The 22,620-nt window shown below is 43.2% G+C and overlaps 1 protein-coding gene across 1 annotated transcript in view; it reads right to left on the bottom strand.

The window, feature by feature from the left end:
- LOC147449803 (uncharacterized) overlaps positions 1 to 18,433 on the bottom strand; it is a 40,411-nt gene extending 21,978 nt beyond the window's left edge. The window contains exons 1-6 of the mRNA XM_086522166.1: positions 16,156 to 18,433; positions 15,468 to 15,558; positions 15,185 to 15,342; positions 15,022 to 15,073; positions 14,848 to 14,936; positions 14,550 to 14,643 (exon numbers count right to left, since the gene is read on the bottom strand). Of these exons, the coding sequence (XP_086378292.1) occupies positions 14,550 to 14,643; positions 14,848 to 14,936; positions 15,022 to 15,073; positions 15,185 to 15,342; positions 15,468 to 15,558; positions 16,156 to 17,865 (2,194 nt within the window). The 5' untranslated portion in view covers positions 17,866 to 18,433. The remainder of the gene's footprint in view (positions 1 to 14,549; positions 14,644 to 14,847; positions 14,937 to 15,021; positions 15,074 to 15,184; positions 15,343 to 15,467; positions 15,559 to 16,155) is intronic.
- Between the last annotated feature and the right edge of the window lie 4,187 nt (positions 18,434 to 22,620).

Here is a 22,620-nt window from a genome sequence, read left to right as displayed (position 1 = left end):
CTTCGCGTGTAATCTCGAGCCGCGCTGCCAATTCGGGTGAAATGAAGTTGGCCTTGGCTCCTCCATCGAAGAAAATCAAGGCTTCTTGATCTTTCACTTTGCCCCAAGCTCGGCAAAGTTCTGTACTTTCATCAATCATGCTTGGGTCAGTACCCATGCAATCTGGTACCAGTCCTGCTTTCATCTTGTCTTTTCTGCCACGTTCCTCTGCTGCTCTTGAACTCTCTGGCCTGCCTTCATTTTGTTCTTGTTGTGCCTTTTTGGAGCACTTTGCGGAGACGTGCCCATATTCCCACAACCAAAACACTTCCCTTCTTTGATGTAATTGGCCCTCTCTCGAAGAGTGAGCCGGGGTCGTGCATCCTTATCTTTCTTTTCTTGGGAACTCTTTCTCTTTCTACTTTCATTGTTAGAGGTCTGTTGGGTTCTCTAAGTCAAGATCTCATCAATGGGATAAGTCAAATTTCCCAAATGTATCGCAAAACCCCGTTTCGCACGACCCATCAACTCTTAAATAGAATTTGACTTTTGTTCCAAGCAGTAGTCTCGAATCTCTGTAGGGAGTCCGCAACAAAACCGCTCAACTTCTTAAATGAAGAGGTTGGTAAAAAAAAGTTCCAAAATCTCTCGCAATAAGCGTCCAAAGAATCTCCCTTGGTCATCCGAAGATGATTCCAAGCGGGTTTGTATATCTCGTTCGTACTCCCGAGTCAGCCAAGAAGAAGTAAAGAGCCTTGTGATTCAACCACTTGACTGGAAAAAACAGCCATTGCAATTATGGAAAATCGTACGGACTGCACGTCATCAGCATGTTTTACAAAAATCGTACAGATTGCCATGTGTCAGCCTGTCAGTGGAATTCGCCCGAGCGTTTTTCGGGCTGTATGTGTGCATCCGGGGGCACTGCCATGTCACCAATTTGTGACACAAGAGGAAGACGAAGAAAAAGATCTACCAACTTATTGAAGACCAGTCGAGAGGCCTAAGAGACAAAGTGGGTTACCATTATAAATTCCTAACCCAGCCACCATACAAAACCTTGACAGAGGGACCTAAACCATAAATAAAGCAAATGCTTTTAGACTTTTGTGCCTTTCATGTACAGTTGTTGAGTTTGGGCCAAGCGCCTTTAAATATGTAATTAGGGATCTCTCTCTGGCACTATTCTACAGCGTGGAGAAGCAAAGCAGAGCCACAGAGTTGTACTTGTTGAAGCAATCTAAAGAAATACCAAAAGAAGGGCCATCATTTGGGGCCATTGCAGTCTGGGAGTGGAACTCCAATACTCTGTGTCTCGTGTGGATTCTCTCTTTCTGTTCAGTTGTTTTAAGTGCTCAACGTGCGTTTCAGTTTGTTCTTTTCAGTTGGCAGGTAGTGCCCGTCTCATTACACACACACACACACACACACACACACACACCGTTTGACGAAGCTCTTGATAAGAAGATCAAGTAGTTGATGAAAAGCACAAAGCACCCTCGAAAGAAATTTAGAAAAGCAAATCAGTAAATTACCCCTATTATTTGGACCGGAAATCAACTTTCAAGGTGGCTAGCAGATCCAAGAAGCGCGTTTGTTTCGAGGAAGACCCCAATTTTTCTTTGTCTTCACAAAGTTCCAACTTTTCGTCTGCTAGTTCCAATGAGAATGAGAAAAAGCGAAAGAAGCAGGAAAAAAAGCAAGAAAAGAAGATCCAAGAAAAGTAAAGAAAGCACAAAAAGCAATCTCGCAGATCAGAAGAGGAGACCCCGTCCTCTTCTAACAATCCAAACAGTGAGAAAACGAGTAAGAGGACTAAGGAGTTCAAGAATGGGGGTCAAGCAGTTACATTTGACACGTTTTCAGGCTTCAAGGATACCCATCGAGCCCTTGCATTTATACAGCAATTTGGCATCGCTTTCTCGGGAGGTCGTTTCTCGAAAGCCTCCAAGGTACGAACGGCGATGTCTTTTCTGAAAGGTAATGCACAGCCATGGTCATCTACATTGCTCTTGCATACAAACGCACATAAGAAGTGGATCAAATTCAAAAGAATCTTCACTTCGATATGGTTAACGGAAGAGTATGAAGAGGATGTCATCACGGCTTGACATCATCTAAAGATGACAAAGAAAGACGCTTTGATTGCGTATTGGTAGAGGTTTTGGGATACCTTTTTCCCAGTAGCTTCTTTTCGGGAGATCACCTTTAAGGAGCAGGTAGAGCGGTTTTGGGATACCTTTTTCCCAGTAGCTTCTTTTCGGGAGATCACCTTTAAGGAGCAGGTAGAGCGGTTTTGCTGTGGACTTTCAAAGGAGACTCGGCAATAATGCCTGAAGCAAAAGTCAAAATTGTGGGACATGCCAAGGAAGGTTTCGGTAGGCATCCCAGCTCTTTGACCTATCTGACAGACAAGCCAATGTCCAAGTCAACAAGAAGAGAATCTTCCAAGGAAAAGAAGGGCAAAATCAGAAGAAGAAATCCACAAGGCCCAAATTGGCAAAAGAGCAGCGCGCTGAGTTCTTCAAAGAGGGAAAGTGTTATGGTTGAGGTGAACAAGGGCATGTCTTCATTAAGAGTCCAAAGAAAGAACCCAAGAACCAGCAAGAAAAATAACAGAAGGGTTGGCTCACCGATAATTAAGTCAAGAGCGGGCTTTTTCAACTCTCGATGCAAAGTGGATGGGGGAGGAGAACTTCGCAGATTCTCTTCAATTTTGTGTTGTAACCTTTAGGCTTTTGGATTATTAGCAATGTCTATTCCTTAAGTGCACGTCGAATCAGCGGGTTGAATCTAGTGCGGTGCGTGCTGCACAAGAGCGGAGCCACGTGACTCCACTTCCTTGTCATAGATTGCTTAGATTGAATAAAGTCACTAATTTCTCCTTGAGATTTTAAAAATACTGATGGTTTGACAGTATTCTACGAAATGATATAACCAGCCTGCACACAATAGAGGGCAGTACTAATTCAATTACCTGTAATCTTAACCCAGAGCACTTTGAAGAAAAGAGAACACAGACGCATCCAGCGACTAGATTGTCACTGCGTACACGAGATCGACACCCTATAGGCCCCAAAGGCTGGTGCCCCCTTTGGTATTTCTTTATTCAATTGAAAGTAGACGATCCGAACACTTAGATCAAACTCTCACAAAGCTGTCCAAACCTGGCGAGGGCTGAGAACACACGTTTCCGACCTGATTTCGACAGCATAACGATGCCCGAACCCCTGTAGGTCAACAGTACTTGTCTAGGATGGATTCCCTCGTAATTAAGAAGCTGTAACAGAAATTCAACGTGCTGTAAGTCCCTGTTTTGCCACTGCCAAGTGCCCAAAGCCCTGTCTAAGCATGTCAAGGCCTTCCCAAGGCTCCCCTGGTGTTCCCTTGCAGTTTAGGTGCAAAACCTAAACCTGCAGAAAAACACAGCAAGCTGTAATTCTCTGTTTTGGATCGTTTTTAGCGGACCGAACACGTCCACGCATGTCCCAAGGGCTCCCGCGCGCATTGGGATGGTTCCCTTGTAAATTGAGCGAGTTTTCACGCAAGAAAACTCTCCAAATTCGCAATCTTTCGCGATGGAACTATGCGTACTGTCACAAAGTGAAGACGTGGCAGACAGCAGAAACCCTAATTTCTGCCAGAAACCCTAAAATTCCTGCAAACCCTAATTTTTGCCAAAAACCCTAATTTCCAAAAATCACGAAGGCTGAAAAAAAAATATTTATTTTTTTTGGAAAATAATGAGCGACGCGAATTTTGCTTTTATTTATAAAAAAGAGAAAAGACTCTCTAAGAGAGAGAACACTGATGCTTTTTATTTTAAAATCTTTTGGGGCTCTGCTTTTGGGCATCCCTTGTAACCTTTAAATTAGTGGTGAGGGCCTCACTTCTCAGAGCATCTGGACGCAAAGTCTGAGAGTGAAACCCTAACTGCTCTCTTGTACTTTGATGATTGATTAATACAAAAAGAAATACCGAAAGGGGCGCCAGTCTTTGGGGCCAATATCTCTAGGCACGGAGCTCCGCCGGGCCAGTGCAAATCTATTGTGATCTGTGAATTGTTTTGAAGTGGTTATTTGGTGTTGTCGCGGTTGATTCTTGACTTGGAGTGTCCAAGTCTGTTACAGTGGTATCAGAGCACAGCCGATTTCTCTTCTACGGGAAATCCGATCCCCAATTTTTTTTCCACGGCACCTATGGCTTCATGCAAGGATCAGTCGACTCCCTCTACATCTGGAGATGCGGGTGTAACAGACTTGGACATTCCAAGTCAAGAATCAACCGCGACAGCACCAAATAACCACTTCAAAACAATTCACAGATCACAATAGATTTGCACTGGCCCGGCGGAGTTCCGTGCCTAGAGATATTGGCCCCAAAGACTGGCGCCCCTTTCGGTATTTCTTTTTTGTATTAATCAATCATCAAAGTACAAGAGAGCGGTTAGGGTTTCACTCTCAGACTCTGCGTCCAGATGCTCTGAGAAGTGAGGCCCTCACCAATAATTTAAAGGTTACAAGGGATGCCCAAAAGCAGAGCCCCAAAAGCTTTTAAAATAAAAAGCATAAGTTCTCTCTCTCTTAGAGAATCTTTTCTCTTTTTTTTATATAAAAAAAAAAAAAGCAAAATTCGCGTCGCTCATAATTTTCCCCAAAAAAAAAAAAAAAGCCTCCGCGATTTCCGAAAATCAGGGTTTCTGGCAAAAATTAGGGTTTGCAGGAATTTTAGGGTTTCTGGCAGAAATTAGGGTTTCTACTATCCATAGCCACGTCATCACTTTGTGACAGCAAGCTGGGATCACAACAAAGATTCAAACAGAGAGTATGGCCCGCCTCGGCCTACTCAGGCGGAGCAAAGAGAGATGGAGCGTCGTCAATTGATTGGCGATGCAACAAAGATGATGCTCAATTTTGCCAAGGACCCGAAGATGGCAAAATATATGAACCAGACCTCTTTGGAAGAGGTACAGATGGAGTGGCAAAGAACCACAACACCACTCCCGAAACCCGCTCTCAAGAAACCTTCTGCCTCCAAGAAATATACGGAGAAGGAACTAGAGAACGTGGTTGATGCACGGATTGCTCAGCTTTTTGACGTGTAAAAGAAAGGCAAAAAGCAGAAGAAAGGCACTGACTTTCCGGGATATTTGGGTCGTCGGTTGACATTCGACAAGGCAAAGAATCAGAAGAAGCATGTTCGATTTGAAGGAGTATCCAGTTCTTCTTCTTCTCCTTCTTCTAACAGTTCTTCTAGCTCTTCAGATTCGAGCGAAGAAGACAGAAAAGGTAAAAAGCGAAGCAAGAAACAAAGCTTCGGAAAGGGCAAGAAAAAGGGAAAGAAGGCTACATCTCGCCCGAGACTGACAGTTCTACTAAGGACTTGTCTACAGACAGCTCAGATTCTGATCATGGAAACTTTTATGCGAACAAGAAGAATTTTACAAAGCCAACCAGTATGACTTTCTCGAAGATGAAAGCAAGAAAGTCCAAAAGTTTAAGGAAGGTGGCCACTCGATCAAGTTTGATACTTTTCAAGATACTCAGATGCTTCAAAGGCTCTGTCTTTTATACAGCAGTTTGACATCGCTTTCGCGGGAGGACGCTATTCAGAGCACTCCAAGATTCGGAGAGCTACCTCTTACCTTAAGGGGAATGCTCGTACTTGGTGGTAAACAAGAGTGCGCCAGTTAAATGGATGAAATTTGAAAAGCTTTTTATTTCTTCTTGGTTGATGCAAGAATATGAACGAGATATACGAGCTGCTTGGAACCATCTTCGGATGACCAAGAAAGACACAATCAATGCTTACTGTGAAAGATTCTGGAGCTCTTTTCTACCCGCCTCTTCATTCAAGAAGATCTCGTTCAGAGAACAGATTGAGCGGTTTACCTTGGGTCTACCTACAGAGATCCGAGATCACTGCTTGGAACAGAAGTCAGCTTCTATTCAGGAGTTGATGAGTCATGCGAAGCGGGGCTTTGCCATTCACTCTGGCAGTTTGACCTACCCCACAGATAAGGCCATGACACAACGAGCCGAACAGACTTCTGGGAATGAAAGTAGAAAGAAAAAGAGCAACCCAGAGAAAAAGGATGCACAACCCAAGCTTACTCTTGAGGAGAGAGCTCGCTTCATCAGAGAGGGGAAGTGCTTTGGATGCGGGGGACATGGACATATCTCCGTGAAGTGCCCTAAAAAGGCGCAGAAAGAACAAAATGATAAAGACGACGACAGGCCTGAGAGTTCGAGAGCAGCTGCGGAATGTGGCAGAAAAGGCACATAGAAAAGCAGAACTGGTACCACATGGCGTGGGACTTGCACCGAATCTAATGAATGAAAGTACAAACTTTGCCGCTTTTGGGGCAAAGTGAAGGATCAGCAAGCCCTTTTGAAGGAGCCAAGGCCAACTTCTTTTCACTTGGAATTGGCGGCTCGATTTGGAATTACGCCCGACAGACTGACGCCATAGGCCGAGGTAGTTCGACTGGCACCCGGATGGGATGTTGCCATTACACCGAGCATTGGCAAACTTCGTTTGCAATGACAAGGGTGTTCAAGGCACGCGAGTGACGTTCTACTCGGGATCCCTTGGTACCACAAGAACTACGCCGTGGTTGACTACCGGGCCGAGAAAGCGACTTTGATAAATGAAGGGCTTAGAGATTGTACTTAATGAACTTCAGTTTCTTACTCATTCTTTTGGGAGAGAACTGAACGATGGATAAAGGTTGAATATGTTTTTGACCTGATCAAAAGAATGCCAAGATTTTTCTCCACACTCATGCCGATTGCTTTTCAGAGGGCCTGAAGATCAAACCATTGATCTGATACCTGGAAGCACGCCACCGAATCGGCCACCTTATCGTGTGAGCCGAGTACAGAATGAAAAGATTATGAACCAAGTGAAAGACCTCTTGGAAAAGGGTCTTGTCCAGCCTAGTACTTCACCGTATTGCATTGTTGGTTTTGAAGAAAGACGGCTCTCGGAGAATGTGCATCGATTATAGCCCTCTCAACGAAATCACCATCAAGAACAGATTTCCGATTCCTAGGATCGATGATTTACTCGACAAGTTACAGGGATCCTCGTGCTTTAGCAGGATTGACTTGAAGAGTGGATATCATTAGATCAGGATAGCGCCAGGAGACGTCTTTTCGGACGACTTTTGGGTTATTTGAGTTTCTGGTGATGCCTTTTGGCTTAACCAATGCTCCTGCGACATTTAACCGGATGATGGACAGGATTTTTCCAGAGTTCAGGCTATTTGTTGGCATTTTCTTTGACGACATCATTGTTTTCTCCAAGAATGTGGCAGAACACAGAGATCATCTGCTTCAAGTCTTTCAGGCATTACGAGATCACACATTAGTGATTAATGCAAAGAAAAGTGAATTTTTCCTACCAGAGATACACTTTTTGGGACACATTGTGTCAGCAGCAGGAGTGCAAATGGACCCGGCCAAGATAGAGACTATCCGTGATTGGCCCGATTTGAGGAATGTCCATGAAGTTAGAAGCTTCTTGGGACTGTGTTCGTACTGAGGCGGTTCATACGAAAGTTTGCAGAGGTTGCTTCCCCTTTGCATACCTTGACACAGAAAGGAGTACCTTTTTCATGGGGACCCACAGAGGTGACTGCCTTTCGGACATTGAAAGAGAAATTGACTACGGGACCTGTTTTGACTTTGTCGGACTTGCAGAATTCATTTGAAGTGTATTGTGATGCTTGTGGTCGTAGTCTAGGTGCGGTCTTGATGCAAGAAGGCCATGTCATAGCTTACGAGAGCCGTTTGTTCTCTAGGCCGAAGATGACAGCACAGATCTATGAGAAAGAGCTTTTGGCGGTTATCCATGCTCTTACTCAGTGGCGGCATTACCTACTCGGAGCGGATTTTACTGTTTTTACAGACCATCAGAGTTTGCGCTACTTCTTGTCACAGAAGCAGCTTTCGGAAAAGCAGATGAGGTGGGTGAAAATCTTGTCACAGTTCCACTTCGAGATTGTCCATGTGCAGGGACAGAAGAATGTGGTGGCAGATGCTTTGTCTCGGAAACCGTTGGTTCTGGCTATTTTCCGCGATACATCATAGGAGCTTCGAGGATATGGTCGATCAGTATGCCACACATACAGATTTTGCAGATATTTTCACACGGATAAGGGATGGGGAGACAGTAGCTGGATACTCCCTTCGGGAAGGCTACTTGATGAAAAAGACTATGTTGTGCGTTACACAGCCGTTGAGGGAAAAGGTTATGACTGACTGAATGCCACTGTCCACCTTTTACGGGTCACCGCGGCATTGCTACCACCATGAAGGGGGTAGAGAAATACTTCTTTGGGCCGAGACTCAAAAAGGATGTGGAAGAGTTTGTGCGCAGTTGCTTGGTATGCCAGAAGGTCAAGTTTGACACGCATAAGGCACAGGGATTGTTACAGCCTTTACCCGTACCCACCCACCCCTGGGAAAGTATTGCAATGGATTTCATTTTTGATCTCCCGAGAACACAGAAAGATCACGATGATTTTCCGATTATATGGCACGTCTGAGACGATTGTCTCCGACAGAGACCCCAGATTTATGAGTTTGTTTTGGAAGGCAATTTGGAAGAACATTGGCACGCGGTTCCAGTTCTCATCATCGTTCCACTTGCAGACTGACGGGCAATCTGAGATTGCCAATTCAGTGATTTCAGATTTATTGAAGTCTTGTATCTCGGATCAAAAGACTCAATGGGAAAAGAACTTACCTTTGGTGGAATTTGCCTACAATAACACGATACACTCTTCGAAGGGGAAGACGCCATTTGAGATTATTGAAAGTGCTGCGAAGGTTCCATCCTTCCTGAGCACGAAAGATTAGATATTTGAAGCGGATGAATATTCACGAGATTTGGATACGGCTTTTGCCAAGGTTCGCGAGACTTTGCAGGAGTCTCAAGAACGACAGAAAAAGGCAGCGGATCGCCATCGTCGCGACTTGAAACTGAAGGAGGATGATTGGGTGCTCTTACTTTTGAGAAGGCACGCCTACGAAAGAAAACGGGAAAGGAGAGGCTTTTTCCAAAGCTTAGTATGCGATACTACGGACCTTTCCAGATCACTGACAAGATAAATGATGTCTCCTTCCGATTGAAACTGCCACATACTTGGAGGATTAACAATGCATTGCATGAGAGTCTCTTGAAACCTGTTAAGGGTGATGTGCCTGATGATGGGGAGCCTGATGAGCAACCCAAAGTGGAAGAAAACGAGGAGATCCTTGTTCCTGAACAGATTTTGGCACATAACGATACGAAGAAAGGTAAAGTCTGAAGACGGTAGTTCAAGAACTTTCCTGCATTTGATGCGAAGTGGATGGAGGAGGTGGACCTAGCAGATACTCCTCGGATTGTGAAACTTTACCTCGATGTTTTGGTTTAGCATAGTCTACTCCAACGGAACCCAGAAACTCAGCTTGGCCGAAGATCTGGTGCAGTGGGATGCACAAGAGGGGAGTTACTCTGCTCCTTTGTCAACAGATGCCTCGATTTTGATACTAAAGTCACTGATGTCTCTTTGAGCTTCAGGGATACTGAGAGCTGACAGTATTCTGCTCGATGACTTTATGAAATGGAATTCCTGATTATGATACTGATTTGTTCTTGACTTCTTGTGAGTGCAGGAACTGATAGACGAAATGACTGCAACATTTTGGTCTACTTGATCTCGAATAGACATGGTTGCAATAGGGGTTAGTCAATCGGACATCGATGAGGTCCCAATTGGACCTAGATGTGATTGCTAGCTACATTGCCGATAAATCATGGTCTAAGATCCGAATGAATGTTGAATGTCATGTGATGTCCTGTGATGTCTGGTGATGTCCTGTGATGTTGTGTGATGTGACTGTCGATTTTGTACATGTGCTAGATGTGTGTTCCTAGTACGTAGGTACTAACAGTCAATGTCTGCTAAGACGGTTTATGGCTTTTGTCGGTTTTGCAGGAGTAATCGCGGTCGATTACAATGCTTTCAAGAGGGGGGTATGTCACAAAGTGATGACGTGGCGGACAGCAGAAACCCTAATTTCTGCCAGAAACCCTAAAATTTCTGCAAACCCTAATTTTCGAAAATCGCGGAGGCTGAAAAAAAAATTTATTTTATTTTTTTGGAAAATGATGAGCGACGCGAATTTTGCTTTTTTTTTTTTAAAAAAGAGAAAAGACTCTCTAAGAGAGAGAGAGAACTAATGCTTTTTATTTTAAAAGCTTTTGGGGCTCTGCTTTTGGGAATCCCTTGTAACCTTTAAATTAGTGGTTAGGGCCTCACTTCTCAGAGCATCTGGACGCAGAGTCTGAGAGTGAAACCCTAACCGCTCTCTTGTACTTTGATGATTGATTAATACAAAAAGAAATACCGAAAGGGGCACCGGTCTTTGGGGCCAATATCTCTAGGAACGGAACTCTGCCGGGCCAGTGCAAATCTATTGTGATCTGTGAATTGTTTTGAAGTGGTTATTTGGTGCTGTCGCGGTTGATTCTTGACTTGGAGTGTCCAAGTCTGTTACACGTACCCGTGGGGGATTAGCAATTAGCTAATCCGGTTCCTGTTCAGAAGGCTCTTGCCTTGGCAAACGCGCATAAAACCCTCCGAATTGTACATGATCATCTGAGTAGCCCAACTAGTGGGGCATTACCATATGTGCAAAGGGGGGAGAGAGATGCACGAGAGCACATCATCGCACTACATGAGACAAAGCAGAAAGCAAGCTTTCTATTAAAGCTGTAAACCTGCACCCACTACTCACACACACATTGTAGGTCACTTGTGTTGAAAATGAGCCTCCACTCTCAAAAATGGGCGCCCCCTCTTGGGATGGATCTGGCAGAGCATTATGGAGCTGCCAAGTGTCCAGATTGCCCCTTTCGTTCAATTCCCCTTCCCACCAACTTATAAAGTTGTAAGTGACTTGCCGAGCGAACCAAATTCCTTCTGGCGCACACACGCTTCCATACTCATTAGAATTCGATGCTAACTGGCCCGGCCAGTCCCAGATTGAGCGACCTAGACTCCCGATCTGAGAAACCTGTTCAGCCGCAGCCGTTTTACACCGGCCATGCAATGTCCACTTGCACCTTTTCAAGGGTTCCAAGGAAAACAAGTAAAAATAACATTAAAACAAATATGCAGTACATATTTAAAGAAGGCACATGAAAAATACACCTCCTCGTAATAGAATGACTTTATGAAAATATGTACATTGAATTGAAAATTTCCTAGATTGAACTTGATTACATGTGCTCTTTCATGTGTGTATTGTTAGAATATGTGTTGAAAAGATGCAATGCCTACAACATTTTGTCTGATGAATTTAGTGGATCTAGAGATATGTTAGAGATCAGTGAGGTCTCAATGTGATGGATAAGTGAATGCGATTCTAGTGCATCGACAATTATATCTGGATGAGATGACTGGATACTGTTGTAAGTGCGTCAAGAGTTCCGGAAAGATGAGATAGCTACAGACATATCTAGGCGCATGAAGAGTTTTGGACTAGATGAGATGACTAGATTGAATGTTGCCCCAAGGTGTTCAATCTCAACTAAGTGTTTGATTTATTAAATGCATGCTCTGTGGATGTATTGTCTTGTGGGGATGGTCATTAGCATGCCTACTTGAAATGTGAGAAAGGGTATGAATTAGCGACAAGATTTAGGGGATCAAGACATCCGTGAAAAGATCAGCACGGTCTGGATGTGATTGTTAAATATGTTACAATGATCATGATTTGATCAGTGATGACTGATCTCTTTGCGCAAGTGTTGGATGTATCCGGTCTAGTGCATAGGTACATAAGAGTCGGTGTCTACTGAGAGAACTTTTGGCCTTTTGCAGGCATAATCAAGGGTGATTACAATTCTTTCAAAAGGGGGGTATGTCACAAATTAGTGATGTGGCACAAAGATAAAAGGGGTTTAGGGTTTTTTATTAAAAACCTGACCTTACCAAACTTATAAAGTATGGCCGAGGGGCCTAAACCCCAGTAAAGCAAAGGCACCTAAAAAGACGTTGACGTGGCTGCAATGTGACATGAAATGTTTCGGGGTTTCGTGCGTTTCGGGGTTTCTAGGTTTCTGAAACGTTTCGTTTCAGAGCTCAGAGAAAGCGAAACACAGGTTTCGTTTTCCATGTATGTACTTATAATTATACATTGAATATACATACAAATTCACCTGTCAAGACATGTGAAATACCAAAATCTAGATGTGAGACTTGAGTCACGAGTGAACAAGGTAAGAGCTGAAATTGAAATACCTAGCCAAGCCAAAACCATGATAAATTACAACGGCAAAACAAATAACAATGTCTAAACTCATGTTCTCATAACAAGAATCATGACTCAAATCACACCAACAGTTCCTAATACATGATCTAAATCTTGAGTCCGGACCAAAAGACCAATAATACATGAGTTAAGTTTTGGCCATACTACATAAAATGCCCAAATATCAATAAGAAACTAGCTAGAGTCCTCCTCATAAGGCTTTGTAATGGGTTTATAAATCCTAAAACACCCGTTTTGGGTAAGTAGGTCAAAAGGGGAGAAAAAAAAAATCGTCTCGTTTCGCCTGTTTCGCAGAAACGTTTCGGCCGTTTCGTCGTTTCAGAGTTTCGGAGGGCCGAAACGCGTTTTTATGTCATAGTGCGTGGCTGGCTGGTCGAATCAGTGCAAATCGCGGGCTACTACTGACGTGGAACCTGGTCGGAAGTTGCAAAGATTCTACCGACGTGGCAGTGTACGGATTCTACCAACATGGCATTGTACGGACAGCCAGGTTGGGTCATGCTTTTGGAATCAGAGCTTTTGGGTGCAAGTGCTTTTGGGCATCCCTTCTACTGTTTATAAGGACCCTTGGGGCCACTCTCTCAGAGCATCTAGACGTAAAGTCACAGAGAGTTGGACCCTTGGGAGTTGTACGCGATTGAGCAATAAAGAAAGAAATACCGAAAGGGGCACTAATCTTTGGGGCCACTGCATCTTGAAGCAGATTCCGGAACTCCACCGCTTTGTGTCAACTCTCTGGATCTGATACAAAGTCAGAATAACAAAAAATGACAGAAAAAAATACTATGGAATCCTAGACTGCTAGATGCGAGCTAAGCAGCTAGGTGGGATAGCTAAATCACAAAAGATCCGACATCGGTCACTCGTGGATCTCATCAATCTCCTCCATGGTCAATAGCCTGAGACAAAGTTGCACTACACATGCCACTGCCCCGTCTACTACGAGATACGAGGTCGCTTCCACTGCTTGTTCAGAGAGGGCTTTGGACCACTCCCCAGAGTCATGCGATACGAGGATCAGAGATGCTTGGGTTTGTTTTTGCTCGAGCTGCGCAGACACAGAGAGAGCCTGATGAGAGGAGAGGCTAGCCAGTTTCAGAGAGAGATCACAGACTTCTTTAGAGCAGACACTGGACACCCGGAGGAGTTACTACCACAGCAGAGCTCGCCGCCTCACGCCAGAGGCACACTGATCGACTGGGCGACCAAGCTGGGGAGATCCATACGCCCACGACTATGGAGGACTACACAGCACCGACGGAGGCTGCGTCAGAGGATATGCACGACGCCCGATCAGACTACTGAACATGGAGGAGATTGATGAGATCCGCCAGCGACCGATGCTGGATCTCTTGTGATTTTAGCTATCCCAGCTAGCTATATTGTCATTCTCATTTCGTTACTTTTGTTACTCGGACTTTGTATCAGATCCACCACATTGTAACTTTTAGGTCTCATAGGTCACTTTGGCCTTTTGAAGACGTTAATATAACATTTCATCTCTCTCTCTCTCTCTCTCTCTCTCTCTCTCTCTCTCTCTCTCTCTCTCTCTCTCTCTCTCTCTCTCTCTCTCTCTCTCTCTCTCTCTCTCTCTCTCTCTCTCTCTCTCTCTCTCTCTCTCTCTCTCTCTCTCTCTCTCTCTCTCTCTCTCTCTCTCTCTCTCTCTCTCTCTCTCTCTCTCTCTCTCTCTCTCTCTCTCTCTCTCTCTCTCTCTCTCTCTCTCTCTCTCTCTCTCTCTCTCTCCCTCCAAGTTCAGTTATTTGCAGTTTGCTCACGCGTGTGGCTGTAGATTTCTCGCTTGGAGTGTCCAAGCCTGTAACACACATCATGCAAAACAAGCATTAAACAAAGCATCCAATTGATACATCGCCCAACTTATACAAGGTCATACGGGGAGAAGAAGGAAAACTAGATAGTTGGTAAAGTAATATGCCTCACAGGTGGAACTCAACCAGATATAAAAGCTACAAGAACCTGAAAAAGGCTACTAGAAGAAGAAGAAGAAGAAGAGAATTTTAATAACGAACAACAAGAGTAAGTATCAGGCAGAGTCTCCCCCATCTTTTGTTCTTGTACCATGTACCCTCTTGACAGGAGAATTGTAGCCCTATGGGCAGTTTCAAAAAACCAATAGAAGGATCTCACGCAAAAACGAAAAAAGTACCCTTCATAATTTTGCATTCACGGTCATCAGTCCAGCTTCAGAATGTTCAGAAGACAAAAGTTACTCAAGCTAAGTACCTATATACTTAGAACAGACTTTGCTTCCATCGTACACTCGGATCCGAGAATCGCTAGATGTGATCAAGATCTTCCCTTCATCGCCCGGAACAACCTGTGTGCCAGAAGTTGCTTTTTAACATAGAAGCGAGTTCAAGAAATTGGCTATAAGCAAATTGTGCTATTGTAGACATTACAAGGGATGGCTGATTTGTCATTGCTCACTCATCAACATTAGAAATAAGAAGTCCAACAATTCAGGATGGAGCACCTTATTGTATCCTGGACAATACTAGGGATGAGGAGAAAAAAAAAACACCTGGAATCCAGTGATCTTCTTCTTCCCTTGAGACCGTCTTTTCCTCTTCCTTTGCACTTCAAACTTTGTGTCGAACTGCAACTTGCTGTCTGAAACAGATCAAAGCTGTCTTAGATTTCTTCCTTGGTCAACACATTACCTGGTTGGAATGCACCGTAATTTGAAATACCTGACCTGACGTTTTATACAAGTGGCATGTACCTTTGTATGAACCTACAACTGCACCCTGAAAAGAACCTTCTTTGCATCAGAAAGTAGCCATGTGAATGACACAACAGAAAGACCAAGAATCCATGGCATATCTATATCAAGTCAAAAGCACTCCTTAAGCCACAACCTGCCCATTTTGTGTATAGCATGCTGCTGTCACCATCTCACAAAGATCCACCCAATCCACCACTTGACGGTCTTTTATGCTCCATATGCGCACTTTACCATCCAATGACCCACTAATGAAGTATCCATCATCCACAGGGTTGAATTGAATACATGTTACTGAACCTCAGCAAAACATGTCAAGAGTTAATGTTTAGCACCTTTAAAGTGAGGAACTACATATAGGTCCAGCACTAACATCACCACCGCCAAGGAGAAATTCATTGTGTAATAAAAAGACTTACCGTAGTCATTGTGTGCAAATATTCTCACACACTCTCCACTGATAACATTCCACAAACGTACAGTCTTATCCATAGAAGAAGAGAGAAGCAACTGCAACAATTGAAAATACGCAATAATAAGATTACAAGCTTGAGGAAAATGCATACCCAATGACAGTAAAATTCTAGTGCCACCAACTATCAATAACAACAAATCCCATTTTGGTACCATATGTATGCAAATAGGGAATCTGCACTTGGGTAACAAGGCGTGCCTTCCTTTCACACTCAAAACTTTGATATGGATCAACTGAACAAAAATGTTGAGAACAAGCATCAACACAACAAGGAACTTTTAATGTTGTAATCTGAGTTACATCAAATTGGGTCTAGGAAGTGATAGCACTAACCAAATTTTCTATTTTCCAAACTTCCATACTCCAGTCAACCCATACATGCACATACATCATAACACAAAACCAGAAGTTCAAACATCAAGTGCTGGGCTTGTTCTTCTTGTCTGTAGCCTGCTCTCAGAACTTGGCAAAAGCAATGCAAAACTCACTCCCAACAGAGAGGTGCGGTTTTAATACAAAGAAAGAACATGCCCAGAGAACTCCCAGCACTCATGTATGACTTGAAAGGACCCAAAGAACACAGCAACACAAGAAGACCAGGGAATATTTGAGAAGAGATAATTTAAAAAAACCTGAGATTTTGACCAAGATAAGTCCAAAACGTCTTCTTTGTGGCCGAGAAAGGCATGCTTTGGCTTTTCCAAGAGAAAGAAAGGTTTGCTGCTCCAGCAAGGACTGCTGACACCAGTTGAGCTCTCTTTAACACTTCCCTTTAAGTGATTGTGGCACTGCAAAGGATTGTCCACATGCGTTGTTTCCACCATCAAAAGTGAGTCTCCTGAAATGTCAGACGGCAAGTGCCCCCCTCTATCATGTTCCACAACTTGCCATACCCTCACCACTTTATCCTGCCCAGCACTGGCCAAAAAAGACCCATCAAAACTAAATTTCATTGTCCAGATTGCACCCACATGAGCTTGAATTTCCTGCCGCAAGTAAAGGTCTGTAAAGTCTTTCGTGCTTTTTCTACGAGCATGCACTTTTACTCGTTTCGCTAGCTGTGGAGGGGATTCCCGACTATCATTGGATTCTGAACTGGACCTCCTTCCTGGTTTCTCCAATGAGGATACCCTACCACTGCTACCACTCTTGTGATGGCTTTTGTCACGAGAACTGTTTACAAACCCCTTTATCGCTTTGAACCATGCCCTCTTTTTCTTTTCGTTCCCAGGTTCCATCTCGACTTGAACATCTATCGCACCACTGTCATCTGAGGCTCTTTCTCTCTTCATGACTTCCTGCACAATAGGAGAAAAACCCAAAGAAGACTCAAATTCTTCCAAAGTCAGTTCTCTACCTGTTTCAAGCTCTTTCACCTTGTTCCATAAGTCATCTTTACCACCTGTTTTCACAACAAATTCCTTGCCACTGTCTAGATCTTTGATCCTGCAAAAAAGGTCCATGTTTGTATTTCCATTGGAAGGAATTCCGCCAGCTTGTCCTATAATTTGTGAGGAAGGCACAGTACATTCCTCCTCTGACAAGCTTGCAAAATCTGGTGAATGGTCATGCAAGCCTACATGGAACTGATTTAAAAATGCCCCTTCCTGAACAGAACTGCTTCTAGCTATATCAATACTCCTCCCAGTGCCATTATTGTTTCCAAAACTAGATGCAATCTGACTGTGTCCACTTGAAACAGACCTTAATAGAGTTATGCTATCATCTACTTGTGTCATGCTACCTCCACAAGTTTGTGCAGGAGAGAAAGAAGTACCTGACCTGCCTAATCTGCCAAACAAATCATTGCTCCTATATACATTCTGTGACAAAACACCATGATTGTCGTTGTGGCTTTCTTGTGATACATCATAACCACTTCCAATAGATGCTTGTTGATCCTCAGGGCCATCCATGGGGTTCACGAACCCAACAATTTGATTTCTGGAGCCAGTTACAACCTTGTCCTGATTCTTCAATGACCTTTGCTCTGAAGTTTCAAGGAAAACCAATGCTCTTTTGGAGTCCTCCCGCTCCAATCTTAACCCCATCTGCGTGAAGAGACGTTGCCGCCTCTCAATAATGCTGCTCGTATCATTCTGCCAAATTTCATATTTTGAAAGTAAGACCTGCTGACTCTCGACGGAAGCTTTGGCCATTGCTGCTGGTTTGCGGCAACTGTCGTCACCACCACTCTCACTCTCAGAAGATGGAGACGATCCAGGGATGACTTCCAAAGTCTCAAAAAACTCCTCTTGGTCCTCTTCAGTGCAAGAATCCATTGTCATTGAAACAAGACACTGTGGGGTACTGGCCAAGCCATGGCCGTGGCCAGCCAACATCAATGGCCCAGATCAAGAGTCATCGTCATTGCAAGCTATGGGCACTCATGCTCGGATCTTCTTGTGGCAAATGAGAAACAGAGAAAAACACGCCATCTCTAGCAGCTGGATCTCTATCCGAAAGCAAAGTGCAAGCAAACTTCCGGGAGAGGAAAAGAATCGAGTGCCGTCAATTGGAGGATCAGAAGGTTTTAGAACAATGCAAAGAATTGGGCAATTGTATCCGAATGAAATGTCGATTATTAATTCTCTCTGATTCTGCGGGTGTACGTGTGCGTGCGTGTGTGTGTGTGTGTGTGTGTGTGTGTGTGTGTGTGTTTTGGGTCCACAGGCCCGAGTTCTCTCAATCAAGAAGTGTTGCCATTGCCTGAAGAAAATGGAGAGGAATCCAGCAAAAGAGAGGGATAGAGATACAGCAGGACGTAGCAGCGGCACCAGCACAAACCTGTGCATGTCCCGTTCGCGGGCCCTCCCTCTTCATCTGCTGCCTCTTCCTCGTCTACCTCCCCCATCATCCGCCCATACCGTATAATGGTGGGGACTAGTGTTTGTATCTTGCTGTCCTCCAAAGTTGAGGGCCATTCACATGTGCTCGCTTTTAAAGTCTCACTTGCGCTCACATTTTGCGTTGCTAGCTACTTTTCAACAGACGCTTTCCAACAGCCACCTTTTCAATGATCATCTGCAAGATACTTATAGTGCCTTATGAACAAAATGGCCCCTTTCACACGCGACTACACGAATTTACAATATGCATGTAAACATGCGACGATGTCAATGAGGATCAATGTTGGATAAGCCGAGGAGACATGCCCCATCACGAACAAACAATCGATAATTGCTTCCTAAGAATGTCTTCCGCACTCTTTAGACGCATCTTGCGGTCTGCAACTTTACTAAAGCACCGCAGGGAAACACAGAAAAAGCTAATACTTTTGGAATCATGATAAGGCTTATTCCTCCATCTTTCCTATCATTGAATTCTTCACATCATGGATGTCCATATGTTTTTGAGACGTCACCTCAACTGATCTTTCTTCATAGGATCTGAAAATGTTGCTTCAAGGTAAAAAGAAGACTTGTTGACCCCTCTCACATTCTTGTAAATCTCCATGTTTTTTGCACATAGAAATGCAACATAGACCTACACATTTCCTAACGCAAGACATTCTCCAGTAAAACAGTAACATTTGTCAACATTTCCTTCCTTGTGTCATGGGCCTCTCTCTCTCTCTCTCTCTCTCTCTCTCTCTCTCTCACACACACAAACAAAACCAAAATGTCTTCTATTATGTAAACATTGTGAGGTCAAATTTCCCACAAGAAGATAAATAAAGATGGCTAATACAATAAAACAATTGTTCCAAGACACCAAGATACAGCCAATCAAAGCCAAAAACTAAATTTTTTGTTTCAATCTCTTAGATCTCCTAATATATACAACTTAAAACAAAACAAAAGATGAAAAATTATCCTCATGTTGCGCCAAGAGCATAGCAAGAGGAATGTCATGTCAATCAAAATTATCAAGACGACTCTTGTTGAGGCCAATTTGTCGAGATCTCTAGGAGATAACGATGGTATTGGTGTTGAAGCTGAGGGAGTACATAAAGAAGATGGAATTTTAACTATGGAATCTAGATGCCTATATACCTATCTAAGGCGCTTGTGTGGTAATACTCATGCCAAGGCCACTTACCGCAGATACAGTCTCATAGATGATTAAAAATACGACCATGAAAGGATGCAGATTTGTGTGAAGAGTTGGAGTAGATGTGGAAGCATTGATGTCGATCTATTCTAACATTTTGTCATTTACTTTCCCTATGTGGTATTATGTGGCCAATGTAATACAGTGCCAAGACTACTAAGTGATATTGCAAATGACCTTGTAATCTCCTAGGGTAGCACTAGCTCTACTCGATTCTAAATTGCATTTTCGCATCTACTAGATTTTACCCAAAGTTAGTCTTGCTAGTGTCTAGTTGGACAATGCATAAGCATACCTTAGTTATAAAGGCTATGTTTGAAGATGTGAAAGTGCTTCTTGCCCTATCTACAAGAAGCTCTTGTTCTCCATCTCCAAGCTTCACGTTCCACGCTTTACTACTCTCTTATCCTCTCCATTGATAGAATTTTCTCTTTCTTTCACTTCGTGCACACTTGTGTGTGGGTAGAGAGGAGTAATCTCTCAAATGCATATGTGCATGCACTCCCTTGAGTGTGTACATGCGCATTTGTATGCAGTGCATACTTGATTGGTGAGTGTGTGTGTGTGTGTGTGTGTGTGTGTAGCTATTTAAATCTTAACTAATAATACATAATTGATTTTTGCATTCAAAAGACAGTTGGCCAAGGAATAATGAACTGATATGTACAAAAATAACTCAGTATTAGAATTATTTAGGTACAATGATTGTAGGAAAGAGATCCTCTTTCAGTAAGACTAGTAGTAAAAGAACTTCCCCGTTCCTCAGTGAGTATTTCATTACAAAAATGTTGCTTGCCAAAGAAAAGAAAGCCATCCAAGATAAGATAGAGTCCTTACCTGCATCCATTCAAACAAGACAACAATTCAGTTAGCCTTGGATGTGTTTTACAGGTATCAATGGACCATACCAGTTGTTATCCATGTCCATCTTACAAAACTTTTTTAACTTTAAACAAGCTAGGTTCGCAGTAAATTCTTTTCTTATATAAGTCAAATTATTACTTTTTACCTAAGTGACAGAGTATTCCTTTTAATCAGAGTGGCATATTCCCCAAAGAGAATATGCGTTATCCTACAGTCATTTTAGTGAGGTTCTATCAGTCAGTAAGTATAGATATAACCTTTTAGTTATAGAATCGATGGTGTACTATATCATATAAATGGGATCCAATGTAATCTATAAGTTACAACCTTATAGCTAGCCAAGTAGTAGAAGCATAGCTCGAAAAAAACCACTAATTGTGAATGTCAATCCAAAACATGGACTGGTCCTTCATAGAGTGCAACAGATCAAAAATCCATCCCATAAACACAATCATAAACTAGAACATGGGTCCGAAAAAACTGTAATATAACCGTTTATCACCTCCTTCACATGGAAGATTCCTCCAATTCACAATGAGTAGTCAATAAACCATCCATTACAATTAGCCACTGCATTAGAAGCAATATTCCATCTTTACCCGAGGTATAACCCATTCCAAGCTTCTTTTGAAGCAAAAATTGCCATATACTTACCTTCATACATAGTTTGCGCAGAGAACCATTTCAATAGACCATAAGCAAAACCCAAAACGTTGTGTTACATTAAGCTTTAATCTCAAGATGATGATTCTTTCCTCAGAATGTGAGCACCTACAGTGAAATAGAGTACCTAAAGCCTTAGTTGCTACAAAGGCTAGGAGTAACCCCATTTATTTGAGAAGAATCAGTTATGCCGAGATTAGAAAAAGCGCGAACGCACAGTTAATGCAAAAAGTAATCAGCATCGCTTTTATTGAAATAACAAGAAAAACCCCTTTTTTTTCCAAAAAACCCAGTTACGCAGAGATTAGGTAGAGCCTGCATACGGTATTTTCCTACAACGGATTTATAAGAAACCCATTCATAGGATCATATGCAGTAACGAGCTCAACTACTCATAGTTCCTTTCCAAACAAAGCAGCAGAACAACCACTAACCACCAATATATGCCACAGTATTACATCCAGTCCTTACCATTGACCAGCCCAAGAGGTGCCAACCAATCCCAATATGTAGAGCCAGACAGCCCTCGACAGTAAACCACAGAGGCGACCTAACCAGTCCAAGGTTAGGAGCAACTCTTATATGATGTTTATACCATACTTTGTCAGCTTATAACAGGCGGGGCTGTATCATGCCCAAGGTTACCATATCAAGCTCCTTGATATAACAACAACAAAAAAATCCGTTTTGCAAAGAGTTTACAAGAACAACATAGCCGTTGGTTTAATTGCACAGTATGTGTGCTTGAAACAAGCATAAGGTAGGACCACCTTTCCTAAATTAAAGCCTTTTAGTGTTTAATCATGTCAGACATGCATAAATAGTGCAGTAAACCAACTAACCTAGCAAGGGTAAGAAAAAAACATGAGTCACCTGCGTGGTGAGCTCCATTCTCCTTGGCAGTAAAGTAGACAGTAGGTGATCTCAAAATAACTCAACACAACCACAATGGCTAAGTGAGGGGCAGAAATGTGCCCTCACCTGTTTTTATAGTAGGAGGAGGCCGGTCCGTCCATATGTTGTGCCAAGGTAGCGAGAGAGTAAAGCCGCACTCCCTCATGAGTGTGTGATAACATAGAGCTGCACGCCTATGGCCTTCAATGGAGATCGATAGTCGGGGGGGGGGGGGGGGGGGGGGAGGCCTTCACTGCGCCATGAGAGCAGATGCCATTGAACACGCTCGACTCTCCAGAAGTACAGAGCATCATAATACATTCAAGGGCTAAGCTCCCCGGTAGTAGTAAACTTAGTGGTCCATTTTTAAATGCAATCTCTTAAGTTGACCTAGTCTGGTCCACGCAAAAGAGCACAAAAGGGGGGTGGAGGGGGGGGGGGGGGGGGGTTCTTTTGGGAAAAAATACAACTTATGACTAGTATACCAGTGTGTGTGTGTGTGTGTGTGTGTGTGTGTGTGTGTGTGTGTGTGTGTGTGTGTGTGTGTGTGTGTAGCAGACAAAAATTGACCACATTAACAAATCATGCAAGAAGTGACAAGATCTAAATTATTATTGAGGCAT

This window comes from Adiantum capillus-veneris, chromosome 10 (genome assembly GCF_014529385.1).
Source record: "Adiantum capillus-veneris isolate H3 chromosome 10, ASM1452938v2, whole genome shotgun sequence".
Taxonomy (NCBI): Eukaryota; Viridiplantae; Streptophyta; class Polypodiopsida; order Polypodiales; family Pteridaceae; genus Adiantum; species Adiantum capillus-veneris.
The sequence above is the reverse complement of the archived record's forward strand: the minus strand, read 5'-3'. Positions and strand labels throughout refer to the sequence as shown.